The following is a 27,008-nucleotide window of genomic DNA, read 5'->3' on the forward strand; positions in this document are numbered from 1 at the left end:
TTCGGGGCTGGGATGGTGAGGTTGGGGATCACCTCCCTGCCAGGTTCAGTGGCTGGAAAAGCCTGTTTCTGTTTATTTACAGCAGCTTTTCTGCCAGAGCAAACGTGTCGGGGTTCGGTTGCTGTAAGGTGGTTTTGCTGCTCGCCGTGTGTCAGCCTGGGTGAAGGCGAGCGAGGCTGCGGGGGTGACGGGCACGACCTCACGCCAGGGACCATCTGATCCCTTCCACCTGTCGAGGTGTCTAATTATACCCCCGCGGGTCCCCCGCCAGCCCGCAGGTTGGACCATAAAAAGAGAGAGAGAGAAAAAAAAAAGCGCATCTGGTCCCTTCCAACAGAGAGAAAACTCAGAGCACCCCTAAAAAACCCTGGGGAGAAACCGCTCGGTGACACCGGGTGCTGATGAGGATGTCACCATCCCGCTGCTGCTGTCCCCATCCCAGTCTCTCCCCTCTGGGGTTCCCCCCGTAGCCCAGAGCAGCAGCAGTGCCCGGCGCTGGGACGGTGCCCGGTTGGCAGCACCCATGGCCGGGACTCCTCCATGGCTGCCAGGGCAGCTCTGGGTGAAATTCAAGGTGCCGCTAACGACCCATAAAGCCTTAAATGGCCCAGCCAGCCCTGACGCACGGGACAGGGACAAGGGGGTTTGCAGGGCACGGCCTTCTTTAGCACGGACCTGGCAAAGGAGGAGGCAGCAACTGGTGCAAAGTCCCCGCTCGGCCTCGGGGATGACGTTAATTAACATTTTCCACGAATGAGCTTGGCAGAAGGTGGCGGAGGGCGGGAGGAAGGTGAAGCTGGGTTACTGGGCCAATCAACATCCACCCACTGACCTTACGGGGTGGGGATGAGAGGTCCCATCCAGCTCGGAGTTCTCGGCTCTGCTCCACCAGCGGTTTGCCCAGGTTGAACTTCTCAAGTATCTCCAGGCTTGTCTCTCACCCCACTGCTCGATCCCTCCTTGCCCAGTGCCAGGGGACAGCAGGTGACAAAGGGACCAGCGGCTGGACAAAAAGATGGCAAAGCGCTGGAGCATCTTCCCATCCCCTTGGACCAGCGTCCTTCACCGTAACGGACACAAAATTCCAGCTCGTGCCTGGAAATCTGGAGTGATAAAATCACCAAGCACCTTCTGGGGAAGACGAGCATCAAAAACACGAGTTAATCCCCCAAATCCAAGTGCCTCAACTCAAGTGCTCTCTATTTTTTCAAGCCCTCTGCACATCCACGCCTCTTTGACGGAGCTCTTGCAGGTAACCCCATTGCCGAGCAGCAGGATTAACCGTCTGGATTGATGTCAGGCTGTTTTAATGTCCCTCTTACCCGCCACATCTCAGCGCTAAGTGGCTCTTGAGAAGCAAGCGCTGGAGGTGGTGAAGCCGTTTTCTGACGCCGCTCGGAACTGACAGCCAGTAAATAGCTTTTTTTTGGAGTGCTTTTTTATAATTGGGTGCAGATGGAAGCAGCCTTAAATATATATATATATATATATACACGTATGTATATATATTCCAGCTCCCTGTCGTTAAAACCTGGAGGACAACACATCCGAACATCATCCAGGCTGTGGGATAATGATGGAGAAATTTAGCCGACACAACTGTCTTAAGGAATTTGCTCCAAAATGGGTTTCTGCCCTCAAAACAGAGTTTGGTGCCCTAGCAAAATGCTTGCAGGGAAGCGATGACCTCCGATGGCCTTCTCCAAATGCTTGCTAGGATTTGGGATCTACCCAGTGCTCTCTAGGATCTACCACAAAGCCCTGAACCCTCTCCCTTGGTATTTGCAGGCAATAAACCAGCATTGGAGCTAAAATACCTCCAGAGCTGGAGCAAGAATGGGACAATGTTTCTAAAATCATTAGGAACATCATAATTAAGAGGCGGCAAAATAGTTGTGAGGGGTTGAAGCGGGCAAGAAAAAGCCTTGTCCTTGCAGAATCCATTCCCCGGCACGGTCCAGCCCAAATAGAAATGAATTAAGGGACGCAGTTCTCCTTCACATCCCTTCTCCGCCACCTTAGAACTTCCTCTAAACCACCATCGACTGTTTCCTCGTGTCTTGCTGCTCCTTGATTTAAGGGTGTTATTCCTCTGTGATTGAAATTTCCCATGTAGCAAAATGATATCAAAGAGCACTGGACCTCCGCTTTCCTTTCCTTTCCTTTCCTTTCCTTTCCTTTCCTTTCCTTTCCTTTCCTTTCCTTTCCTTTCCTTTCCTTTCCTTTCCTTTCCTTTCCTTTCCTTTCCTTTCCTTTCCTTTCCTTTCCTTTCCTTTCCTTTCCTTTCCTTTCCTTTTCCTTTCCTTTCCTTTCCTTTCCTTCCTTTTCCTTTTCCTTTTCCTTTTCCTTTCCTTTCCTTTCCTTTCCTTTCCTTTCCTTTCCTTTCCTTTCCTTTCCTTTCCTTTCCTTTCCTTTCCTTTCCTTTCCTTTCCTTTCCTTTCCTTTCCTTTCCTTTCCTTTCCTTTCCCTTTCCTTTCCCTTTCCTTTTCCTTTCCTTTCCTTTCCTTTCATTTCCGTGTGCACATGCACACGACATTTCCATGTTTCAGCTCCGAGCAGGAGCGGAGTACTGTAATTGAGCATTTCCAATGATTTTTTTTTCCTTTAAATATATCTTCTCATTGGGGAATTGCTTCTTGCCTGGTCTTGTTCCTCGCCCCCAGTTCCCTGCACACTGGCGAGACCTTTGCTTGGAATCGTGACGGCTGGAGGTTGGATTTTCCAGGCTTGGCTTATGTCCGTGTCCCATCTCAGCCTGGAGGAGAGCTGCACAGCTCTGACAACACTCGCTGACAGTTTAAGCCAAGATATAAATAGAAGAAACACATGAGCCAAGAGGATAGGGGAGGATCACCCAGCAACAGTGAGCAACTCGGCCAAACTCCAACCCCAAAGCACCCGGGGCCGGCTGAGCCACCATGAAAGCAAAGCCATGAACGCAAGGAGGAAGCATCGATTCATTGAATGGTTTGGGTTGGGAGAGACCTTCAAAGATCATCTACATCAAACCTCCTGCCATGGGCACGGACATCTTCAACTAGATCAGGTTGCTCAAAGCCCTGTCTAACATGACCTTGAACATTTCCAGGGATGGGGCATCTACAACTTCTCTGGGCAACCTGGGCCAATGTCTCACCATCCTCCAAGGGAAAAAAATCTTCCTTATGTCCTATCTAAACTTACCCTCTTTCAGTTTAACACCATTGTCCCTTGTTCTGGTAAAAAGTCTTTTCCAATCTTTCTTCGAAGCCTTTTTCTATATTGAAAGGCTGCAATAAGGTCTCCCTGGAGCTTCTCCTCCCCATGCTGAACCCTCAACTCTCTCAGCCTTTCTCCCCAGAGCTGTTCAGCCCTCGGCCCATTCCCGTGTCCCTCCTCCGTCCCGCTCCAACAGCTCCATGTCTGGCTGGTGCTGGGACCCCAGAGCTGGACGCAGAGCTCAGGGGGGCTCAGGACATGAGGGCACAGGGGCAGGATCCCTCCCTCTACCTATTGCTCACACTGCTCTGGGTGCAGCCCAGGACATCGGTGGTTTCTGGTCTGAAAGTGCACGTTGCTGGGTCATGTCCCATTTGTCACCCGCCAGTGTCCCCAAGTCCTTCTCCACAGGGCTGCTCTCCATCCATCCATCCATCCCCCAGCCTGTGTTGATACCAGGGGTTGTCCCAACCCAGGTGCAGGACCTTGCACTTGGCCTTGTTGATCTTCAGAATGTTCACATAGGCTCACTCCTCTGGCCTGTCAAGGTCCCTCTGGATGGATCCCGTCCCTCAAGGGAATCAACGGCACCACTCAGCTTGGTGTCACCTGCAGACTTGCTGAGGGTGCGCTCAATCCCACCATCTGTGTCATTGATGAAGACATTAAATAGTATTAATCCCTGTACAGACTCCTAAGAGACACCACTTGGTCCTGGTTTCCTCTTGGACATTGACCCATTGACTATAACACTTTGGATGTGGACACCCAAAAGGTGAATCCCAAACCGAAGAGCAAAGATCAGCACTCAGCCCTGCATGAGAATGTCTGCAGCGTTCAGGCATTCCCTGCACCGCTTTGTTGAGGAACCAGTTTCCATCAGAGATTCTCGCAATCTCATCCATCACATCCTAAAGCCACGATGGAGCCAGTTTCATGTGGTGAACCTATCGCTGGTAATTTCCAACCCTAAATCATCACCGCTGGGGATCAAACAAGCCAGACACTCACTGAACATTCCCTACAGCGTCACCTGCATCAGGGATGATGACAGGGACTCCGCCACATATGTAATTCCAGGTGGCTCAGGGAAGGTGTCACCCACTGTGCACGGGACGCAGAGACCGTCCAACAATGGAGAACAGATGGGAACGAAGGGAGATTCCAGTACGGGAAGCAAAGATGAAATCTGCTCTTCTTTGCCTTCATCTGTACAGAAGTTCAAGTTGAAATCAAGAACTCTCTTCCTCATCAGTATATTCCCATTCCACTTCATAGCCATGATTCAGTGACTGCTTTTCCCTTAAACTTCCTAATTTTCATGTTTGGGAACATACCTTCTTCTGCAAAGATATTAAGAGAGAAAATTGCAGACCAGTATTATCAGCACTATCATCAAGTAGTCCAGGCTATTAAGCAGTTCAAGTTTGCACTGATAAGCAACATCTTTAACTTAAGCATCTGAATGCTGTTGAAAATACTACAGTTAAATTAAAGTAGCAATAAGAACCTTCATTATGCCATTACGGAGTACGGTAAATAAGATGCAACTGGAAACCCACAAAGATTTCCACAGTCATACATGGGTAGAATCAGGCATGGAAGAAAGCTGATGAGTTTTAAACCTTCTCTGCAGGCTACGAAGCATTTTCAACAGAAAGTTCCCATTGTGAGTACTGAGATTTATCACTTACTATCAGTAGTTCAGCCCTTGTCGCCCAGAGGAGATGGACAAAGACTCAACATCCCCATCGAGCAAACCTGGACAGAGCTTAGTCTGCTCAAATCCAGCCTGGCCACCATCCACAGAAACACAGAATCATTCTGCTTGGAAGAGACGCTCCAAATCATCGAGTCCAAACATTAACCCAACCCTGGCACTAACCCCTGTCCCTGAGAACCTCATCTCCGTCTGTCCAACCCCTCCAGGGATGGTGACTCCACCACTGCCCTGGGCAGCCTGTTCCAATGCCCCACAGCCCTTTGGGCAAGAAGTTGTTCCCCAGATCCAACCTCAACCTCCCCTGGCGCAACTTGAGGCCGTTTCCTCTGCTCCTGGCGCTTGTTCCTGGGGAGCAGAGCCCGACCACCCTGGCTCCAAGCTCCTTTCAGGCAGTTCAGAGATCAGAAGGTCTCCCCTCAGCTCCTGTTCTCCAAGCTGAACCCCCAGCTCCCTCAGCTGCTCCCATCACACTTGCGCTCCAGCCCCTCACCAGCTCCGTTCCCTTCTCTCAACTCCCTCCAGCACCTCAAGGGCTTTCTTGGCGTGAGGGGCCCAAAACTGACCCCAGGATTTGAGGTCTGGCTTCGCCAGTGCCCAGTACAGGGGGATTTTATGAGCAGACTCATTACTAAGTCTATCCGTTGTTTTTTTTAATAAATGTTTTACTTAGTAATCAGTTTGTCGACTGAAGATTTCTACTACACATTATAGGAATAAAACAAAATCAAGCAGGCAACTCTAGCACCCAGCAAACATCTGTCAACCAGAGTTAAAATAAAAGATAAATGAAATGAAGCTGCTATTGTCATTGATTTTCATACAGCTGCAGTAGTCTATAAAAGAGCTATCAAAGGCAGTGCTCATCATCAGCTATTTCTGAACGATGGGAGAAGGTAATCCACAAATCCCCTCCACCAGAGAAGGGGCTGCCCCACTGCCCAGGAGAGCCAGTGTCCTTTATCTCCACACCATATGTGATGTGTTCTGTGGTGGCCACCATGACCACCTTGGACAGGATGATCAGGAGGCTGGAACACCTCTCCTTGGAAGAAAGACTGAGAGAGCTGGGGTTGGAGAAACCTGGAGAAGAAGAGGCTCCGGGAGGACCTTATTGTGGTCTTTCAACATGGAAAGAGGGTTTCTAAGAAAGACGGAGAGAGACTTTTTACCAGCAAGAGGACAAGGCGCAACAGTTTTAAACTGAAAGAGGGTAGGTTTGGATTGGACATTAAAGAAGAAAATTTTTATGATGAGGGTGGTGAGAGCCTGGCCCAGGTTGGCCAGAGAGGTGGTGGATGCCCCATCTCTGGAGACATCCCAGGCCAGGCTGGACGGGGCTCTGAGCAACCTGAGCTGGTGGAGATGTCCCTGCTCATGGCAGGTGTTGGAGCAGACGAGCTTTGAAGGTCCCCCTCAACCCAACCCAACCCATTCTATGATTTGATGAAAGATGGAGGTTGAGGGTAGTTACAGAGCTGGGAATCAGCCAGCAGCTACATTGATGAATGTGCATGGGTTCCTTGACGACTCTATGTGCTCAATGAAAAGGCAACCTTGCTGGAGGTCAACCTGGGACTAGAGGAAGGGGAAGAAAGACCCAGAAAGACCAATATCTGATGGGTCTTGTCTGTGAGAAAAAAAAAAAAAACGTTCTACCCAGTAAACAACAAAAATCAGCAGAGAATATGCAATAAGAACAGTGTTGATCTTCACCGTTCTGTGATGAGGTTAAAGGGAATGAGGACCTCAGGCTGCCGCTCTCCATCGCGAATTGAGCCCAAAGACATTTAACTGTTAGGTGGTGCTAGCACAGCTCATGTGGGTTTTCCTGAAGAAATGTGTTAAATTTAATTTATCAGACACATGAAATAAGTTTATGGTGGGAACCCATTAAACTTCAACCAGAAAAGAAGAAAATAACCAACCTAACATGTCATGAGACCAGAGAAACGCAAACGAGAACAAGGCATCGGCTAAGAAAAAGTCCCCGTGTTTTAATTTTCTGCAGAAAAATCAAGCAGCTGTCACTGTGAAAAACATCACAGCTACATCTGGGGACAGAAAATGATTTTTCCTAAGGAAGCAGCACTTCCTCAGGCAGGGTGTGCTGACCAGACCTGCCCCTGCCGGCATAAGCGCTGCCGATATTTTACGTGGATAAGCTGCAAATCACAGAATCATAGAATAGTTTGGGTTGGAAGGGACCTTCAAAGCTCATCTGGTCCAACCCCTGCCATGAGCAGGGACATCTGCACCAGCTCAGGTTGCTCAGAGCCCTGTCCAGCCTGGCTTGGGATGAGTCCAGGGATGGGGCATCCACCACCAATCTGGACAACTTGGTCCAGTAAATCAAAGCTCTGGTGAAATGCTGTTGGATGAGCAACTCAGCAGGACCAAAAGATGAATTTTAGGAGTCTACCGGGCTGTTTCAGTGCAGGTCCACCATGAGCATCCCTGCTGTGACGGCAGGTTCCCTGGTCAAGCTCCATCAGCGGGGACAGGGCAGGTTGCACCGTACTCCGGAGCGATGTGTTGCCAGCAAACACCGGAGCACAGAGCCCCCCTTTCCCCATGATTTATTCCAGTACATCTCCCCGTGCATTTTCACCGTAGCCTCGTTGTTTAATCTCACCGCGTCTTACTGCTTAATAGTCCCCAAGGGGGAAGAATTTACCCACAGGCTTCAAGGCAGCTGATGGAAACGATACGAAGAGAAGTATTTAATGCAGCGCGCTCGTTAATGTACACCGTGGGGGAAAAGCTTATTTAATACAAAACAATTTTACAGATGCAGCAGTTAAGAGGGGACTGGGCTGACTCGCTTGCCTTTGCTCTGACACATTGTGAGAGCTGGAGGACGCCAGTGCCAAAACCTGCCTTAGCCATGATTCTTCCAAATACAGTTTATTCCCGAATAAGTCATATTTTGTGCCTGTCAAGCAAATCTTGATCCTTGGGGTCACCTATGGGTGTAACACAAGCGTTTGCTGTAATTCCCAGATCCAAGCTCTCAGCCACACCGACATCTCAGCCCATGGCTGGCAATCAACCATGGGATGGATATTATGTTGGGCATTAGGAAAAGGAGGGTGCTGGAGCACTGGAACAAGCTCCCCAGGGAGGTGTCACGGCCCCAAGCTTGACAGTGCTCAAGAAGAGACTGGACAACACCCTCAGACACATGGTATGAATTTTGGGGTTGTCCTATGCAGGGACAGGGGCTGGACTCCATGATCCTTGTGGGTCCCTTCCAACTCAGGACATTCTATGATTCTGTGACCATATATTACAACAGCCGCCCGACCTGGCATGGATATTATCACCCTACGAGCTCCTTTGGGCTGGGTATTATTTCATATTATTTTGTATTATTTGGGTATTTTTTTGGGAGCCAAGCATGGGCACAGGAATGAGAGCAGCTTGGCAGAGACAGGACGAGAGGAAACTGCCTCAAGTTGCGCCAGAGAAGTTCAGATTGGATATTAGGAAAATCTTCTTCCCGGAAAGGGCTGTCGGGCATTGGAACAGGCTGCCCAGGGCAGTGGTGGAGTCACCATCCCTGGAGGGGTTTAAAAGATGTGTAGATGAGGTTCTTAAGGACATAGTTTCATGCCAGAGTTGGCTTCACGGTTGGACTTGATGATCTTGATCCAACCAACTCGATGATCCAACCAAATTGATTCTATGATTCTATGATTCTGTGCCACCATGGCTTCACTTGATAGTGGTGCTACCTCATCCCTTGTGCCCAGCAGCCTCACCCCATCCTCTCCCAGAGAACCCGTGCCTCAAATTGAGACGTAGACATGAAGACCCATACGGGAAGAAGGACGGGGAACTAGAGAAGAGCTTTTACCATAGAGCAGCTCATCGAAACGTCTTCGGAAAACCCTGGAGAGCACCTGCAAGAGGCCCCAATTTCTCTCTCTCTTCCCACTTCCCCCTTCAGGCTTCCTCCAGTGCAGGTGACCAGCCCAGAGGGACCAGCCTCACCCAGCATGACCGTTTCATGGTGCTGGAGAAGGTCAGAGAGCTCTAGGCAAGATGTCAGGGAGATTTCCATGGTGGGCATCTCTTTGTGGCTTTCACTAAGACACATATGATGTGCTTAGAGATTATTCAAGCTGCAGAGTTATTCTGAGCCGTATTTCACCAACTGCTTCACCAAGCTGAACTTGCAGGTTCCTCCACTCCCTTTAGGAAGCTGTAGGTCAATGTGCAAACACACAGGTTGGAGAAATTTCTCAAGCCATGACCAAGGAATGGGTGAGGATGCTGGAAATCAAAGTTGGCTCTACTACCTGAAAATGATTAATATTGGGGATAACATTCTCTTAATGAAGGACGTGGTCATGGTCTTGTAGAGGATCTGTCCCCAAGAGTGGGAGAACCTTTGCCCTCTAGAGTCTACGTTCCTGAAAAAGGGACTTGGGAATGCAAAATTAAAGCTTTCTCCCTTGTTCTAAGTTCCTGATGAAGGCAGAGCAGACCAGTCCTGGCATCGTTTGTAGAAAAAGCTCATGCAGTTGGAGTTACAGCCCATGGGATGGGTCAAAGGCCGATCAACGTGGCCTGAGCATCCTGCAAGACATCTAGAAAGTACTTAAGAGGCAACACTGCGAACGACATGTCATAAATTATGGATAATAATGGACATTTTTTATGAAGGTCTGATAAAAATCAGAAATTGTGCTGCTTCGGGGGAAGCACAGAGAGGAAAACACAAGGGGGAGAAGAGCCCAGTGTGCCAAACTCCCGCACAAAATAACCTAAATTCCTAATTACCGGCCATCCTTATTTGAGTTTTTCCTCTGAGGATGCTGTGCCGGCATCGTACACCTTTGCCGTCTGCGCCTTTCGCAGTTCAGACCGCAGGCAGACGTTCCTCGGACAGGGAAAAGCAGAACAAGAGAAGATTTACTCCCGTCCTAAATTATTCAAAAGAAAAGGGACTGTGCATCTTTAACAAGCCATCGTTTTATGAAGCAAGGTTAACATTTTTACTTGATTCAGTAGAATATTATAAACTCTCCGGGGTCCATTTGAGGACTTTCTACTTTGAGCAAAGGAACGGACTCAGCACTTTTTATATTATTTAGAGAATAAAATTAACCCTTAATGGCCCAAGCTGGTATTTCTCCTCCCCAGTTAAATATGGCCCGCTCAGCAATTTCTCCCCATATATAATTACAGGCTGCTATCCATCATCTGTAGGAGAATGCTTTTCTGACACTCTAAAAGTGACACGGTAAGCACTTTTACTAATAGAATAAATATTCTAAATATCTCTTTTATATTTTCATTTAAATTGGAATATTTTAAAAATAATTGTAGGGACCCTGCCCGCGTGGCTGGTGCTGAGCTGGAGGGAGGCGGCAGGATGCCCGTGTTTTCCTTCAGAGGAAACGTTTATCCTGCACAGAGTCCCCTCCACATGCCACCACAAAAAGTAATTAGGCACAGACTAATTTATTAGCCTTTCCCTCAACTCCTGCTGATGTCCTGCTTTCCTTAAAGTTCTCACTTTGGGCTTTTTTTCCCCTTTCTTTTGCCTGTTTTTTTGGTCTGTAGCAGTTTTTCCACAGGAATGGATGAGTTTGCCTTGCAGAAGGTACCGTCCGCTGTTGTGTTTGGGTTTTGGGATAAGTTGGTGGCTTTAGGGGGGTGATACCAGGGTGACGGGCGCTGAGCACCTACAGCTTTACGTGTTGGGTTGTTTCTCTATCAACAGGAGCTTCAGGGATGGAGAAAAGGAGGAGAAAAGCCCTTTGGAGATCCAAACATCCAACTGCTCATCCCAGGAACTTCCCTGGTGAAAAGCAGCCAGAATCACAAGGGAGTTAGAAAATCCCAGGAGCAGTAAGTCTAAGCAAAACCATGCTTAGGTAGACACTTATTCACGCTTTATTAAATGCTATAAAATAATACCATTCCATAGGCCTGCTGGGGCGTATTTGGGATGGTGCCCTGCAATCTGGCAGACTCGAGGAAAACAAAATGATTGTTTCATTAGTGGCTCATTTTTTTCAGCTGAAAAGCCAATTTAAAGTAAAGGTCCTGTTGTGTTTTCAACGTGGTACCTGGAGTCTCCAGCTCAAGGAAGAGGCTTTAACTGTGTCCTCCTGTTCTCTTGCTGTTGGCTCATGGAAGCAGCTCAACCAAGCCAGGAGAAGACATCCATAGATGTCTTCTTCCATATCAAACACATCCTAGAGGTGACCAGCAAACTCCCCAGAGAAAAACGGGCTGAGAGGATGGGTCCTGTCCTTTGGTTGGGCTCATAGAAATGGGCCAACATTGCACAGCGAATCACAGGATCATCGAATGGTTTGGGTTGGAAGGGACCTTCAAAGCTCATCCAGTCCTACCCCTGCCATGAGCAGGGACATCTTCACCAGCTCAGGTTGCTCAGAGCCCCGTCCAGCCTGGCCTGGGATGTCTCCAGGGATGGGGCATCCACCACCTCTCTGGGCAACCTGGGCCAGTGTTTTATTACCATCAGGGGCAAAAATTTCATCCTTATGTCCATCCTGAATATCCCCTCCTTTAGTTTAAAATCATCACCCCTAGCCCTATCACTACAGACCTCATTAAAAAGTCTGTCTCCATCTTTCTTATAAACCCCCTTTTAATATTTTAAGGTCACAATAAGGTCTCCCCAGAGCTTCTCCTCCCCAGGTTGAACCCCCAGCTCTCTCAGCCTTTCTCCCCAGAGCTGTTCAGCCCTCGGTCCATTCCCGTGTCCCTCCTCTGTCCCGCTCCAACAGCTCCATGTCTGGCTGGTGCTGGGACCCCAGAGCTGGACGCAGAGCTCAGGGGGGCTCAGGACATGGGAGCACAGGGGCAGAATCCCCTCCCTTGACCTGCTGGCCACAATGGTCAAAGGATGAGCAGAAATCCCACCACGTAACCCACCCCAGAAGAGAAAAGCCTGGTAGCTCTCAACTACAGCAGAATCATAGAACCACTTTGGTTGGAAGAGACCCTCAAGATCATCAAGTCCAACCATTAACCGAGCGCTGGCATTAACCCATGTCCCTGAGAACCTCATCTCGGCATCTGTTCAACCCCTCCAGGAATGGTGACTCCACCACTGCCCTGGGTAGCCTGTTCCAATGCCCAACAACCCTTTCTGGGAAGAAATTTTTCCTAATATCCAATCTGAACTTCCCCTGATGCAACTTGAGGCCGTTTCCTCTTGTCCTATCACTTGTTACTTGGGAGAAGCAGCATCACCTCCATAAATCTGAGAGTCCATCTTTGCCTTATTCAAACCTAGTGGCAAATTGACTGGTTGCCCCTTCTGAACTACAGCTGTTTGGGGACTCTGATGTGACAGCATCGCCACTCTCGCAAGTTTGAGATGGCAGCTGGAGAAATCAAGCGAAGGTGGCCCATACTTGCTCACGGAACCCCAAAGAAAACCACATGCTCTATTAACGAAAGGGTGGTTCACACTAAGAGGCAAAAATATTCCTAAATTAATAGAAAACAGCCGAAAGGAGTTGGATAGGATGGTAGTTTTGATTCCCTTAGCCACGAAGCAAGGAGAAGTGAGATCGTCCAGCATGGCTTCGCACCAAGGAACCAAGTTTGCTGCCACCTGCTTCTCTTAACAAACAAGCGAGGAGCCGCAAGATAAACCTCAAAATTCCCTTTTTTTGGCATGTAACAGCCCTAAAATGCCTTTTGAAAACCAGGTCCCACTCCAGGAAAGCTGCTCACTCTTGAGCTCTGTGTGTTACATGGGGTGTCGTAAGCTCATGGACGAGGTTACAAGTCTGCTCAGGGTGTACATAAAGTCCATGTTGGTCTTCATTGCATTGATCTAAAGCAGAAGACCCCCAGGACCTGGAGGTGGGCTCCACGAAGCCTCCAGGTACATATTTAGGCACAGCTTGAGGCTCAGTTACTGCTAAGACTGAGCCACGAGATCTAAGGCTCAAGTTTTAACCCATTATGGAGCCAGCACGCAAAATAAGCTTAAATATCTGTGTTTTTTCTATGTAAACCAGGGACTTATAAGCCTTTTCCTTCATTTCTCATCTACCTAACTGAGCAGTTTTCAGGGCAGGTGCTCTCAGCTCAGGCATGGGACACCCCAGGGAAGCTTCTCCTAGGGAAAGTCTGGCACAACGTTTGCAAGCTACAACCTTAAATTTGTTTCCTTCCTTTTTTTCTGCCTGCAAAGCAACCAAACCACTTTGCCCATCACCCTTTGGAAAGGCACAGGACTGCTGTTCATCACACCCAGGTGTTCGGCAGCTTCCAGCTCTACGGTTCCCTTCGGTGTCACAGCTCATGTGAAAAACAACTTGTGGCTTCAGTAAAGGCGCATCCAGCCCAGGACCCCAAGAGCTTGGTCCCCTCTTTACCTTTTCTCCCATGGGGCAATAGCCTTTGAGGAAATCCTGGCATATTTCTGCCTTCCTGGACACGTAGACGTGGCTGTAGGGACAGTTGCTGTTGCTGCAGATTCCCTTCAAGAAGTAGGAACACACCGGCATCTGCAAAGGCAGAAGATGAGAAATACGTTAGCGCTCGCCCAACACACCATTAGGAGTCATTCCAACCCCCAGAACCGAAACAAAACCATGACGTGTAAAATAAATATAAGCCTTTTGCCAGCTGCTGATCCCAGAGGTATTTTTAGCTCTTCTATGGGTCTCCTGCAATGCAGGTCCCAGACATTCCATGGTCCCAGTGTATGTATGCACAGGGGGGTGAACACGCCTGCGTTAGCATCCTTCAGGATGCTGGAGTGAGGGTGGAAAGCATGAAACTGCCACCGGAAAGAAAACTGGCTCTGTACGGCACGAGAAAGGATGAGGGAATCATAATATGCCACAGGGACTTTGCTGGCATGGTGCACGTGGCAGGTTCATCTCCTACTGATGCTCCCAACTAACCTTGAAGAGGAAAGAAGGGGCAAAAGGCACTAAGGTGAACACATTGTCACATGGACAAAGACCAAGAACACCCTTCCCAAGGAGAGATGTGATGGGAACACGGTGCAGGGCTCGTACCCAGCCCAGCCACCCACTCCCATGGGGGGTTCTGGCTGTCGCGAAGGTCAAAATAGCATCTTGGGGGTGTCCCCACTATTTGGCTCTTCCATGGATACGGAGCTGGCTGGAGGGTGCAGAACACATGGTTAAATAAAGGCTCCGAAAGGTGGGTCCTGGAAACAAGTGCTTGCATCTCCGCAAGTATTTTTTTGAGGGGTGGCATCACGCGAAGGCATCAGCCCAGCGCTCCCCAGGGACGTGAGAGAAGTGATGATGCCCGTCCCTGTGTGCTGGAGGAGGGATTCTCCAGGAGGGATGTCCCAGGAAGGATGTTCCACCAGGGATGTTCCATGAGGGATGTCCCAGGAGGGATGTTCCACGAGGGATGTCCCAGGAGGGATGTTCCACAAGGGATGCTCCAGGAGGGATGTTCTACGAGGGATGTCCCAGGAGGGATGTTCCACCAGGGATGCTCCAGGAGGGATGTTCTACGAGGGATGTCCCAGGAAGGATGTTCCACCAGGGATGTTCCACGAGGGATGTCCCAGGAGGGATGTTCCACAAGGGATGCTCCAGGAGGGATGTTCTACGAGGGGTGCTCCAGGAGGGATGTTCCAGGAGGCATGTTCCACAAGGGATGCTCCAGGAAGGATGTTCCAGGAGGGATGTTCCACAAGGGATGCTCCAGGAAGGATGTTCCAGGAGGGATGTTCCACAAGGGATGCTCCAGGAAGGATGTTCCAGGAGGGATGTTCCACAAGGGATCATAGAATCATAGAATGTCCTTAGTTGGAAGGGACCCACAAGGATCATCAAGTCCAACTTCTGTCCCTGCACAGGGCAACCCCACAGTTCACACCATGTGTTTGAGGACGTTGTCCAGTCTCTTCTTGAACACTGTCAGGCTTGGGGCCGTGACACCTCCCTGGGGAGCCTGTTCCAGTGTCCAGCACCCTCTGGGTGAAGAACCTTTTCCTCATGTCCAACCTAAACTTCCCCTGGCACATCTTCCTGCCATTCCCTTGGGTTCTGTCATTCACTAAAGAGAAGAGTTCGGCACCTGCCCCTCCTCCTCCCCTTGTGAGGAAGCTGTAACCGCCATGAGGTCTCCTCTTATTCTCCTCTTCTCCAGGCTGAACAAACCAAGTGACTTTAGCTGCTCCTCATATGGCTTCCCCTCCAAACCCTTCACCAGCTTCGTAGCCCTGGAAGGCTGTTCCAAGAGGGATGTTCCACAAGGGATGCTCCAAGAAGGATGCTCCAGGAAGGAGGTTCCAGGAGGGATGTTCCAGGAGGGAGGGAAAGGAGGAGGAGAACCCGAGCGCGGTCACATCCACGGAGCACAGCCCCACTCCCACCACTCCTGAGCCTTAGCAGCACGACAACTGAGACGAGGAAAAGCAAACGAGCAAGGATCCTCATCATCCTCCAACCACAAACTTCACCTTCTGCCAGCTGTTATAATTAAAAACAAATTACCAGCCTGCTGCGATATTTCAGCATCCTTAACTCACCGGCTACTGCAGGCAACTTCCTGACCCGAATAAGCAGCAGCGGACGGGAACGTGAGTTTCCCGAAGCCGTCGCGACGTTCTGGTTCCTCCTGCTCGATCCTTTTTTGTTCGTCTACGCATCAAATTTCCTTACAGATCAGCACAGTATCAATCTCTCCATTCACTGGCAGCATCTTGGTCCTGCCGGTTGGAGCGTCCCCAAACTAATATTTACAATTCTGCAATAACCACCACTGACGTTTATCTGGAAAAAATCCCTTTCCCTGAAGGGCACATGAGGGTTTTAACTAAATTGGCTCACTTGAGGCAAAGAGAGAAATCAAGAGAAGGAGGGGGAAGCAGAGAAGAAAGAAAACAAAGGGTGCTTTAAAAGAGAAGAGTTTATTTTTAATTGTCTTTTAACTGCAGACATTAACATAAAGGACAGGGCTCTGGGGCTATCTTTTTTGGTGGTGGTGGTGTGACCGTAAATGATTCCCTTAATGTAGTTTTTGATATAGAGCCCAAATTAGCTCTAATAAAAAGGGATAATAAAGGCAGCTCTTCTACAAAAATAAACTCCTCCTAGCTGTCAAGCCTGAGCCATTATCAAGAGGAAGCAGCACTCTCATTTCAATTAACCTTGTTTGCACCCCACTACGTCCACACAAATAACAATAACATTAATTCAAGGCACTGGTGCGGTGCGTCCGTATTAGACAGCTTTGACTATGTACACGCTTTGGAGCCGGCGGCTAATGAACCCGAAACTCAACGTGAATTTCCAAATTGCTCACAACAGAGTTTTGAAGCTCTATTAGGGAGAAAAATGCTGATTCTTTTCCGAGCTCCTCAAGGGGAAAAGCTGTTGTAGCAGCAGCGGGTGGTTGCCAGAGTCCTCGCCTCTCGCTAACCTTCGCTCACAAACCCATTCATTCACATTCACCGGTTTCTCTCAAATATCAGGATGTGACGGCCGCTCTGCCCCGTCGCAGAGAAATTCCCGCTTTGACAGATGCTCCATCCCCTGTGAGACAAAATTCCACAGCCACCAGCCTTCCCTCTCCTCCAGGCTCCTTCTTCCATTGCCAGATGGGTAGTTTGGGTTTTGAAAGCATCTGCAAAGCATCGTGTCCATCTGGAGCAGCTCGCTGTCCCCAAGAGCATCTTCTGCTTGGAGTCATAGAATCATTTTGGTCGGAAAAGACCCTCAAGATCGAGTCCGATGATTGACCCACTCCTGGCACTACCCCATGTCCCTGAGAACCTCATCTCCGCGTCTGTCCAACCCCTCCAGGGATGGTGACTCCACCACTGCCCTGGGCAGCCTGTTCCAATGCCCGACAGCCCTTTCTGGGGAGAAATTGTTCCTAATATCCAATCTAAACCTCCCCTGGTGCAACTTGAGCAACTTGGAGTAAGGGTTTTGTCGCTTAGGATGGGGAAAAGCTCCTCGCTGCTGTGACAGCTGAATCCATGTAGCCTTCCCATGTAAAACAGGGGATTATCCCCATTTTTCAGTGGGGAAACTGAGGCACGGGATCACCCCCCCCACTCCAGGTTAAGCAAGAGGTTTGTCCTCAAACCAATAGCTATGCCCTGCAAGCCCTTGGTCCTTCACCTCCTGGACTGAGCCCCATCCCCAGTGACTTCCCACGAAATGACAATAACCTGAATTTCTCTGATGAGATGGCTGTGAGGTTCCCCTCTCACCCCCATAACCACAAAGCGAAATTAAGAGTCAACTAACGGGGCACCAGCAAAACCAGGAACCCCCCAAACCACAGCAGTTGGTGTGTCACCATTAACCACACATAGAAAATCATTCACCGCATTAAAATCCCAACACAAGTAGCCAAAAACAAGCCACCCCCATCCTTCATCTGAGGAAGAGACAGGATCCGCTCCAAAAACTCACGAGCGGGGAGAAAGCGACGCTTTCCTCTGCTGGGTGGCTTCACCTGCCTTTCTCCGCAGCTGATAAATGAGGCTAACGCCACCTTTGCCAGTAATCACGCGGGTTAACGGGGAGCGACGGGAGCTGAAAAGCAAAAGTCGCCTCTCGCTTTGGGCAGCAGCATCCCCGCGGCTATAAATCACCCTGAAAACAGGCTCCAACTCCGCGGAGGAGGTTGTTTCTCTTCCGAGCTCGTGCTGATGACAAGGTGGTGAGCGGAGACCTCTGAACCACCCCCCCGGGGGCGCCTAATCCTGCAAAAAATAACCCTCCTTCCCCACGGCGCACGGCCAGAAACGCACGCCGAAAAGCATTTGTTTCTAAGGCACTTGCCTGGTTCGTTTGGAGTTTTGTTAATTTAATGACTTGGCTTGGGTTTGGATGATGCTTCGGTAGCAGTGAACTCCTGGGGAATAAAGTGAGACAGGCAGAGGCCAACCCGCATCCCAGGGGTTTTGTCCCCAAAATGCCATCGGCAAAGTGGCTCTTCTGCAAGAGACTTCATTCCTTTTTAATTCCGTTTTATTACCGTGATGATATTATCATTATTCTTCACTCAATTCCTAACCAGTGAGGTGCTGCTAAGGAGGAAAGGTTGAGTTTTCCACGTCACGCTGCAGCCGTCGTTCTCCATCTATCCACCCAAAACAGAGTTCAGAAGCCGAAAGTTTGAGGTCCTCCTCGAGGAGGTGGTTTCTGGAAGGGAAACTGAGGCCAGTTATCCACCAGCAAATTAAACACGTTGAGGAATATTCCCAGGTACCGAGACCAGTTGGTACAAACCCATCTGTATCAAACCGTCGCGTCCTTTGGTGGCCAAACCACCGACCATAATGGATCCTTGGCCACCTCCAGCTCTCAAGTGTCCCCCAGGTTTTTGCCCTGGGACTAAAATCAAGCTCCAGCACCTGCTGAAATACTGTTTAATTTATTAGCCAATGGCCCCATGCTTTCTGGACAAATATCAATCCTTCATCTCAGACGCACAGGCAGTGCCGCCGTTAGCACTTGCACATTGCTTACTTGGGTGAAAAGAAGTCACTCACACCAAATCCACTCCAAATCTGCACTAATTATAACAATTCTGGATACACTAGCAGCCAGTCCCTCGGCAAAGCTTTCTCTTTTCTCGGCTTCTTTATTTCTGAAGTCTATATATTATAAGAAGAAAAAAACCCACCCAAACCAGCCCTTTTTTTCCTTCTATCAATTCTCATTCCCATCCCTCCTTTGACGCGCCACGAGTCAGAGACTACAGCTGTCCCCGGTCTCTCTTCTCTATTTTATATACTCATGATTAAGTGACTCGGAAGAGAGATACATGTAAAAAACATATGGTGCTTTGCGCCTCGTTCGGAGCGACTCCGCTCACTGCCAGGATAACTTATGAGCTCCCCACTGACAGCGAACGTGCCTTAGGCGAATGGATGGAAAAGGAGACAAGAAAACCGCCTGCCCAAAGGCAAACGCTGTAGGAAAAGGTCCCGTCCCAGATGCTGACAAGACCCCACGGGTTAAATCCTTTACAGGTCAGTAATTGCGCTGTAATTACCTACACGATGCCAGGGATGAGGAAAGGAGGACGGCGATGCTTGAAGGGAGCGGGGAGAAGAAGGTGTTATAAGGACAATTCACAGAGCATGGGTTAAATAACCAAAGGTTCAGTAACTAAAAGCAGTATTTCCAGATCCGGCACAGCTCGGGCGAGCTCCGGTCCCCGCCGTGCCCCAGGTACAGCTGCGAAAGCTTCGACCAAGCGGCTTTCGACAAATGACACAACAAAAATCCAGCCAAGGGGGGCTGCAGACTCATCGGGCGACATGATGAAGGACTCGAGCCTTACAGGCTTGTCCGGGAAAACCGGTCATTGTTTGCATCCCGCTTCCCGGCATCTCCATCCCGACAGCGAAGCCTTGATACCAGAGCTGACGGCAAACGCTCCCCGGGTGGTGACACCGTGCTGGTTGTCGCTTCAATACCCCGGTGGGATTAACCTTATCACTGTTGTTTGTGTGATCTTTTGTCTGTAGCAGAGAAATGATCCTCCAAATCCATCCAAAAAAGCCGAAATGTAAATATGTGCTTGAAGCGCATCCCAGCTCAGCAAAGAACCCGCAGTTATACTTAAACCTTTGGCACCGACTTCACCTCGGCTTCAACGCTTGAGGTCTCCAAAGCTACATCTGACCGGAGATCCCAGCCACAGAGCGGAGGTTAATCTGCTAAATCGTCAACGGGTAATCACTAAAAGAAAATCTAATTATTTTTCCACCTTGCTCTGTGTAATAAAACCACGGAGCCCCGAATACATCAAGAAGGTTGGACACGATGACAAACTCAAAAGCTGTTCTGCCAGGCGGTGAAACCCTGGCAGAAACCTTTTTTAGAAAGGTTAATTTATACCTCCAAGCTCTTGGATGTTAAAACATTCTCCTCCTCCGACACCAGCACAGGGTGATTTAGACGGAAGGGTGATCTTACGGACGTAGCTAAGGATTAGACGCAACTAAACGCTACTCCTGCGCTCTTTCTCTCCAATCCTTGGAGTTTAAGGGCTGCTTAACCCAACGCACGTCACTCAACGAAGCCTCAGGAGCTCTGGTTTCCAATCCACTCCTTAATGGGTTCATCTACCCATTCACCACGCTGGTTGAAGAGGCTACTCTTACAAAGCCATCATGAGCCTGAGCAGCTTGGCAATTAAACTACAAATGAATTCTGTTGGAAGCACGCAAGGAGGTGATGATGGGCTCGTTGAGCCGCATCGCGCTCGTTGGGAAGCCGTACAGACCTTGTCTTTGGACACCTTGTGGGAAAACGAACAGGTCCCGTCTGTCTTCTTGCATGTGCCACGGAGAAACCTGTTGATACACCAGAAGGAGAGGGTTGAGCATGAGGTGGGTCGCAAAACTTGTGGTTTTAAACACTAAGCATCTCTCTGGCCCCATGACTACGTTTGCCCCAAGGCCTCAAAATACACGACTGCTGCCAAGCTTGCTGTCAAAGCCCATTTCACACCCTAAATTCATGTTAGAACAACAGCTGATGCTTCCTGATAGATTTTGATCTTTCATTGTATTTGACTGCTCATTAGCAGGTAGAGCACGACCTGTACCGTGAGGTTCAGGGGTCATAGAATCATTTTTGTTGGAAAAGACCCTTAAGATCATCGAGTCCAACCGTTAACTCAACACTGGCACTAAATCATGTCCCTAAGAATCTCAGTAGATGATGATCCCAGAAGGAGAAAGGTCCTTCCTAGAGCCCTGATTACATAGAATCATTTCATTTCAGTTGGAAGAGACCCTTAGAATCATTGAGTCCAGCCATAACCTAACCTAACTCTGGCACTAACCCATGTCCCTGAGAACCTCGTCTAAACACCTTTTAAACCCCTCCAGGGATGGCGACTCCACCACTGCCCTGGGCAGCCTGTTCCAATGCCTGACAGCCCTTTCCGTGAAGATTTTTTTCCTAATATCCAATCTAAACTTCCCCTGGTGCAACTTGAGGCCGTTTCCTTTTGTCCTATCACTTGCTACCTGGGAGAAGATGCTGGACGAAGCACCAGGAGGACCTCAGGGTGTGAGTGGCCAACAACCAGGACGAGCAGAGAGAGGCGCACAACAGAAAACCGAGATCCCAAGGTATGTGAGGATTTTTGGACTCCTAAGTTCTCCTAAGAGCTACCAGTGTGACAGCAGATGAATAAAATAAACATGCTATCATGGGAAGAGCGCTGGTCTGAACGCCTCAATAGCAGAGTCCAGGGGTACGTCTATTAACCTTGCAGGTAGTTCTGGAGCACAGAACACACCCCCAGCTTTATGTATAAAATCTGGGTAAATTTAGAGCCGAGCATGGAGAGATTCATTAAAAATAAAACCAAATTCAGATTGGTATGAACAAAGGATAAACAGGAACATATAGCTATGAGAACCAGCTGGTTGATGGCAACTAGTTTTGCAGATGATTGTGATCACGGCGTAACTATTAATACTTGCACCTCCTCAAAACAGCAGATCTGCAAAATAAAGGACACCCTAAAACAACAGCAGACTGAGAAAATTAAGAGAAAATAATAGAAAGTTAAAGAACGGGATTGGAGCTGGAAGGCACCACGGTACGGAGACAAAAGACCAGGAGTAAATCAGATTTGTCCTCGAGTGATTCATGGAAATGGGGCAGGACGGAGACCTGAAAGACCTCAAGGACCAGACTTGGTTGCCAACGTAAGAAGAAGCAATGAGTCAAAGTGAGGACTCAGTAGCCGGTATCCCTTGTCCTCTATGTCCCCAGAAGAAATCCTGACCTGACACCTTGGACACACGCGCTTCGGTGCTGGTGAGGATACGTTACAGGAGAAAAAGTGAAATCAGTTTAACTTTCCCTCTTATATGGTCTCCCATCAGGCTTTGTGCAACCTCCAAATGATTTCTAGCACAGCAGCAATTTTACGGAGAAATTACTCACGGAGTTCATCAGCGGAGTTGGCTTTTCTACACTTTTTAAACGACTAATAATATAGTTTAATCAACTGTCGGGCAGGTATAATGAGCTGGCAACATGAATCAGTCCACCAGTAATAAATTATCAAGTCTCGTAGCTACTCGGCGTCACGGGCTGAAGGATTCGAACCTGTTGCACGGATCCGAGCGGATCTGAGAAATGATGCTGGAAGAAACAGCCCGGCGCGGGCGCTCGAGTCACCCAGCTCGCACCTGCACGACTCCGACATCTACACCAAGTATTATCCAGGACCCACAAAATCATTTAAGTCAGATGGTCTCTTTGGGGACAGGTTAAAATTTGTAGCCTCAAAATTCCACCTGGCAAACACTGATGGTATCCTCAACCTGACGGCAGTAAGTAAATCATGAAGGATTATTATTCTGCTTATATTAAAAAAATGTTGATTTGATCTTATTACTAATTCTGAAAACACTATTCTGATTTTTAAATTTTTTTTAGAGCTTCTGTACAATGATATGAAAGGTTATTTATTAGATATATATGTCCTGGTGACGATATCCACCTCCAAAATGTGAAATAAATATTTCTGTAATCCCTATAGGTTGTGCAGAACAACCAAAATGTGTGTATTTAATGTGGAGGCTGGTTGTGCGACGCTTTATCAGCATTAATAGGTGGAAAATGCTGTATAAATTTAGGGAAAAATTACAAGAAGAGATTAAATAGACCATGATTCTCCATTCTGGGAAGTTTGGACAGGGACAAGAGGACTATAGAGCTACAAATGGTGCTTAGAAGGTGATCAGGGAATGAATTATGCCGTCCTTCTCAAGAACCACAAGCGAGGAGGTGCCCATTATAGGAGTCGAGCAGCCAGTTAACGAAACACTTTTCCAACAGTCTGTAATCCCATTGTGCAACCCATGGCCTTAAACACCATGTGTTAAAGAAAAGCCTAAATAAATTCACCAAAAAAACCCTCTGTTGACTGTTACGTGATGATGGTTTGGTGGCAACCTCTAGTAATTGAAAAAAAAAAAAACCTTCCAGGCTGCCGGAAGTTGAGAGGTCCAAGTCAGGAGAAAGAGTCCTTCTCAGTGTGCCTGGTCTTGTTCTCATCCTGTAGGTATCTGCCAATTCAAAGGGGCTAGGTAGACCCGAGGTCTGACCCAGAACAGCTGTCCTTGTGGTCTTACATCTCTATGATCAGGTCGTTTCCCTGTGGAAATCATATGATATATCACATGTGGACTTGACAGTGTTGGGTTAACGGTTGGACTCCATGGTCCTGTAGAATCCTTGAATCATTTTGGTTGGAGAAGACATATAAGATCATTGAGTCCAACTGTTAACCCAACCCTGGCACTAACCCATATCCCTGAGAACCTCACCTCCAGGGATGGTGACTCCACCACTGCCCTGGGCAGCCTGTTCCAATGCCCAACAGCCCTTTGGGGAAGAAATTGTTCCCAAGATCCAACCTCAACCTCCCCTGGTGCAACTTGAGGCCGTTTCCTCTCATCCTATCACTTGTCACTTGGGAGAAGAGACCAACACTCTCCTCTCTACAACTTCCTTTCAGGGAGTTCAGAGATCAGAAGGTCTCCCCTCAGCTCCTGTTCTCCAGGCTGAACCCCCCAGCTCCCTCAGCCGCTCCCATCACACTTGTGCTCCAGCCCCTCACCAGCTCCGTTCCCTTCTCTCAACTCGCTCCAGCACCTCAAGGCCTTTCTTGGCGTGAGGTGCCCAAAATTGACCCCAGGATTCCAGGTTTGGCCTCCCCAGTGCCCAGTCCAGGGGGATGGTCATCTCTCTAGTCCTGCTGGCCATACATCTTAAAACTCTCTTCCAACCAAAATTATCCTATGATTCTATGAACAAGCACCAAAACCAAACAATGGCCAAGTATACTGTGGTCAATGATGAGGGGCAACAGGCACAGACTGAAGCACAGGAGGTTCCATCTGAATATGAGGAGAAACTTCTTTACTTTGAGGTGCCAGAGCCCTGGAACAGGCTGCCCAGAGAGGTTGTGGAGTCTCCTTCTCTGGAGACATTCAAACCCACCCGGACACATTCCTGTGTGATCTGCTCTGGTGAACCTGCTTTAGCAGGTGGGTTGGACTGGGTGATCTCCAGAGGTCCCTTCAACCAACCATTCTATGATTCTCTGATGGCCCAAAGCCTGTGGTTGCTGTGTCCATCCATACCTGGTGCAGACGGCCACCTTCTCTGGATCGTGTATGTAGGGGCAGCTCTCTCCGCGATTACATTTGCCGAAGCGGTTGTAGTACATACAATATTCCTTCTTCTTTTTCTTCTGCTTGGCTTGACGAATGATGGCCAAACTCCGCTGAACAGCACGGCTAAATGGAGAAAGACAGATAGGGTCAGGTAACAACTCCAGCTTCAACACAACGATGAGAAGACAAGTCACCAGCACCTGAAATGACACAGGAGCCCAAGTCTCACTTTGAAGAGAGAGTGAGATATTCAGGACGTTCCTGCTGGGTCATAACTTCATAGGTTTTTAAAATTCTTTGGCCAGCTTTGGCCCAAATCTTTAAAAACCTGCAAGATGAGGCCAATCTCCCTGGGAACATCTACAGGACAGGTTGTGATCAACTGCCTGGAAAGCACCTCTGCAGAAGAAGACCTGGGGACAACAAGGCACCCAGGAGTCAACCAGGTGCCCTTCCAGTGATGACACCAACCACAGCGTGGGCTGTGTGAGAATGAACGCAGCCAAGAGGATGAGGGATGGGATCTACCTTCTCTATTTGGCGCTTGCAAGACCACAACTGGGCACTGGGTCCAGTGGAGGCCACCAAGATGGTTGGGGCTGGAGCACAGGACACCTGAGAAGAGGCCACAGGCTGATTTGTCCAGCAAGGAGAACGCCAAGGGGGATCTTACTGTCCTCTGTGACTTCTTCATGGGATGGTGCAGAGAAGCTGGAACCAGAGCTTCTCAGAGAGAGATGTTAGAAGGACAAGGTCCTCTGAGGTAGGAGGAGGAAGGACAGAGCCCTCCAGAGATCCCTTCCCACCTCCATAACTGTGATTCTCTCCAATGATTTTATGAGCATGGAGAGACCTTCCCACAGTTTTGGGGAACATGGTGAGGCAAAAAACATCCTCTCCCTTGCCGGGTAACACCAAATATCCGAAAAACTCGCTATTAATTGCCTGGTGCCACTAGAGGTTAGGTAAGGATATCAAAAGTTGCTTAGCACACATTTTCCATAAGGTTCTAGCTGAAAAGGTAATTACCCAACAGTTTTGGAGATGTATGGGACCAGGAGGAAGAGGGGAAATGTTGAGATCTGGGGAAATGTGACACCACAGAGGGCATGTTTGATCTCTTTGGGAAGATAATTAGATTGTACAGCACAGTCAACTCAAGTTTGAAGAGGACACGGTGCTCTGGATGGGCAAACGAAAGCTGCTTGCCTTCAGTTCTCTGGGTAGTTGTATTCATTGCTTCCTTAGAGACTAAGGATAAATAGATACATTTAAAAATTATTTTTATTATATGTATAATATAGAAATATTCTATAATATTAATATATTTCCACAGTCTTCGTCCTCTTGGTGCAAGAACCACAGGTCTAAGGGTCACAGCAGCACTGCCCATGATCAATACTCGCTCAAGGAAACTATTTTAGGGGGGGAAAGCACATTTTTACTTTTATCATTATTGGTTGTCTGTAGTTCTTGAGTTGAAATTAAATGAGAAAAAGAGAACTTCGCACAGCCAAACTGCTGAACACGAAAGCCCCATTTCAGTATCAGAAACGCCACCACCTCTTCCATCACAAATGGCTGGGGGGGGACACTAAGCCCCACCACAAATCGTTTCTTAGTACTTGAGGTGCTTCCAAGGCCAATGCAAGGCAAGCCATAACATGGCACAGTAAGTAATTACAAAAATAATATATTTTTTGCTGAAATTATGATATTGAAAGAGGGTTTTCCCATAGTCAAGGCTTCAGCTATTTGTGATACCCGGCCAGGCCACCAGCCACGTTGATTTGCACAGAAAACATCTGCAGGTTGGACTCCACCAGCAATTAACTCCGATGGCACATTTTAAATTACTTGATATTAGCGGAAGGATATCATAAAATATAGCTAGAATGTGGCATTACGTCTGTATACCGACATCTGGAACAGACGCATTTCGGTAATAAATTTTAGTCTGCTACAATTAAGAGGGACTTGTCTGTAAACGCTCATACTTAAGGACGCGATGATTTGTGGCACATCTGTAGCACAAAAAAAAAAAGGCAAAGAGAAAGCTGGCAGGGCGTTAAACACCGGGAATGTGCCGCCATTCTCCCATACACGGTGTTTTCCAGTTGCCACGTGGCAGGTTCCCAGTTTGCAGGTGGGACAGCGAGAAGGAAAATCTGCAGGTTTTGCTGGGCTGAATTGGGATGGGCTTCTCTAAATCGGGGGAAAAACCAAAAAATACCCCTTGAGAACAACATGGTTGGTTTAAAAAGGGAGTTTCCAAGCGGGATTTGTTCGCAGAAAGGTGTTGCGAGCCCTTACTAACGTCTCAAACCCTTTCCAAGCAGAAACTGTGGCTTTTCGCTGAACCAAAAAAACCCCACTTTGTAGAAGAGGAGAGGAAAAAACCACAATGGCCAGAGCTTCACCAAATAAATAGCCAGTTAAATAGCCGCGTCTCAAGCTTCTGACATAAACCACATGCAGCAATCGGAGGGGGAGCACGTCCGTCGTTCATCGTTGTGAGTACAGACCTGGCGATGTATCGGCTCGTCGCTGATCGGTTCAGGCAGCTGGACGGAGAGGATCCAGGACTGGGGGTACAAAGCAACCGCGCTGTTAGAAACAGAGAAGAAGAACATAGGTTAATTTGCGCCAAATCAAGAAATGTTGCAGGAGTTCACGCAACCCTGAGTATCTTAGGTCTACAAAAATGATCAGAACGGTAGAATATGTTTTCTGGGAGGACAGGCTGAGAGAGTTGGGATTGTTCAGCCTGGAGAAGAGAAGCACCGGGGAGACCTTATTGTGGCCTTTCTATAACTAAAGGGGGCCAATAAGAAAGATGGGGACAGACTTTTGAGCAGGGCCTGGTGCGATAGGACAAGGGGTGATGGTTTTAAACTAAAAGAGGGGAGATTC

At 48.5% G+C, this 27,008-nt stretch overlaps 1 protein-coding gene across 1 annotated transcript in view; it reads right to left on the reverse strand.

Annotated features, from left to right (window-relative positions):
- Positions 1-27,008, reverse strand: part of ZC3H3 (zinc finger CCCH-type containing 3) — a 179,786-nt gene that overhangs the window by 16,953 nt on the left and 135,825 nt on the right. Inside the window, exons 6-9 of the mRNA XM_065628505.1 lie at positions 26,621-26,702; positions 24,063-24,218; positions 20,171-20,240; positions 13,297-13,428 (exon numbers count right to left, since the gene is read on the reverse strand). Coding sequence (XP_065484577.1) covers positions 13,297-13,428; positions 20,171-20,240; positions 24,063-24,218; positions 26,621-26,702 — 440 coding nt within the window. The remainder of the gene's footprint in view (positions 1-13,296; positions 13,429-20,170; positions 20,241-24,062; positions 24,219-26,620; positions 26,703-27,008) is intronic.

Source organism: Caloenas nicobarica, chromosome 2 (genome assembly GCF_036013445.1).
Source record: "Caloenas nicobarica isolate bCalNic1 chromosome 2, bCalNic1.hap1, whole genome shotgun sequence".
Classification (NCBI taxonomy): Eukaryota; Metazoa; Chordata; class Aves; order Columbiformes; family Columbidae; genus Caloenas; species Caloenas nicobarica.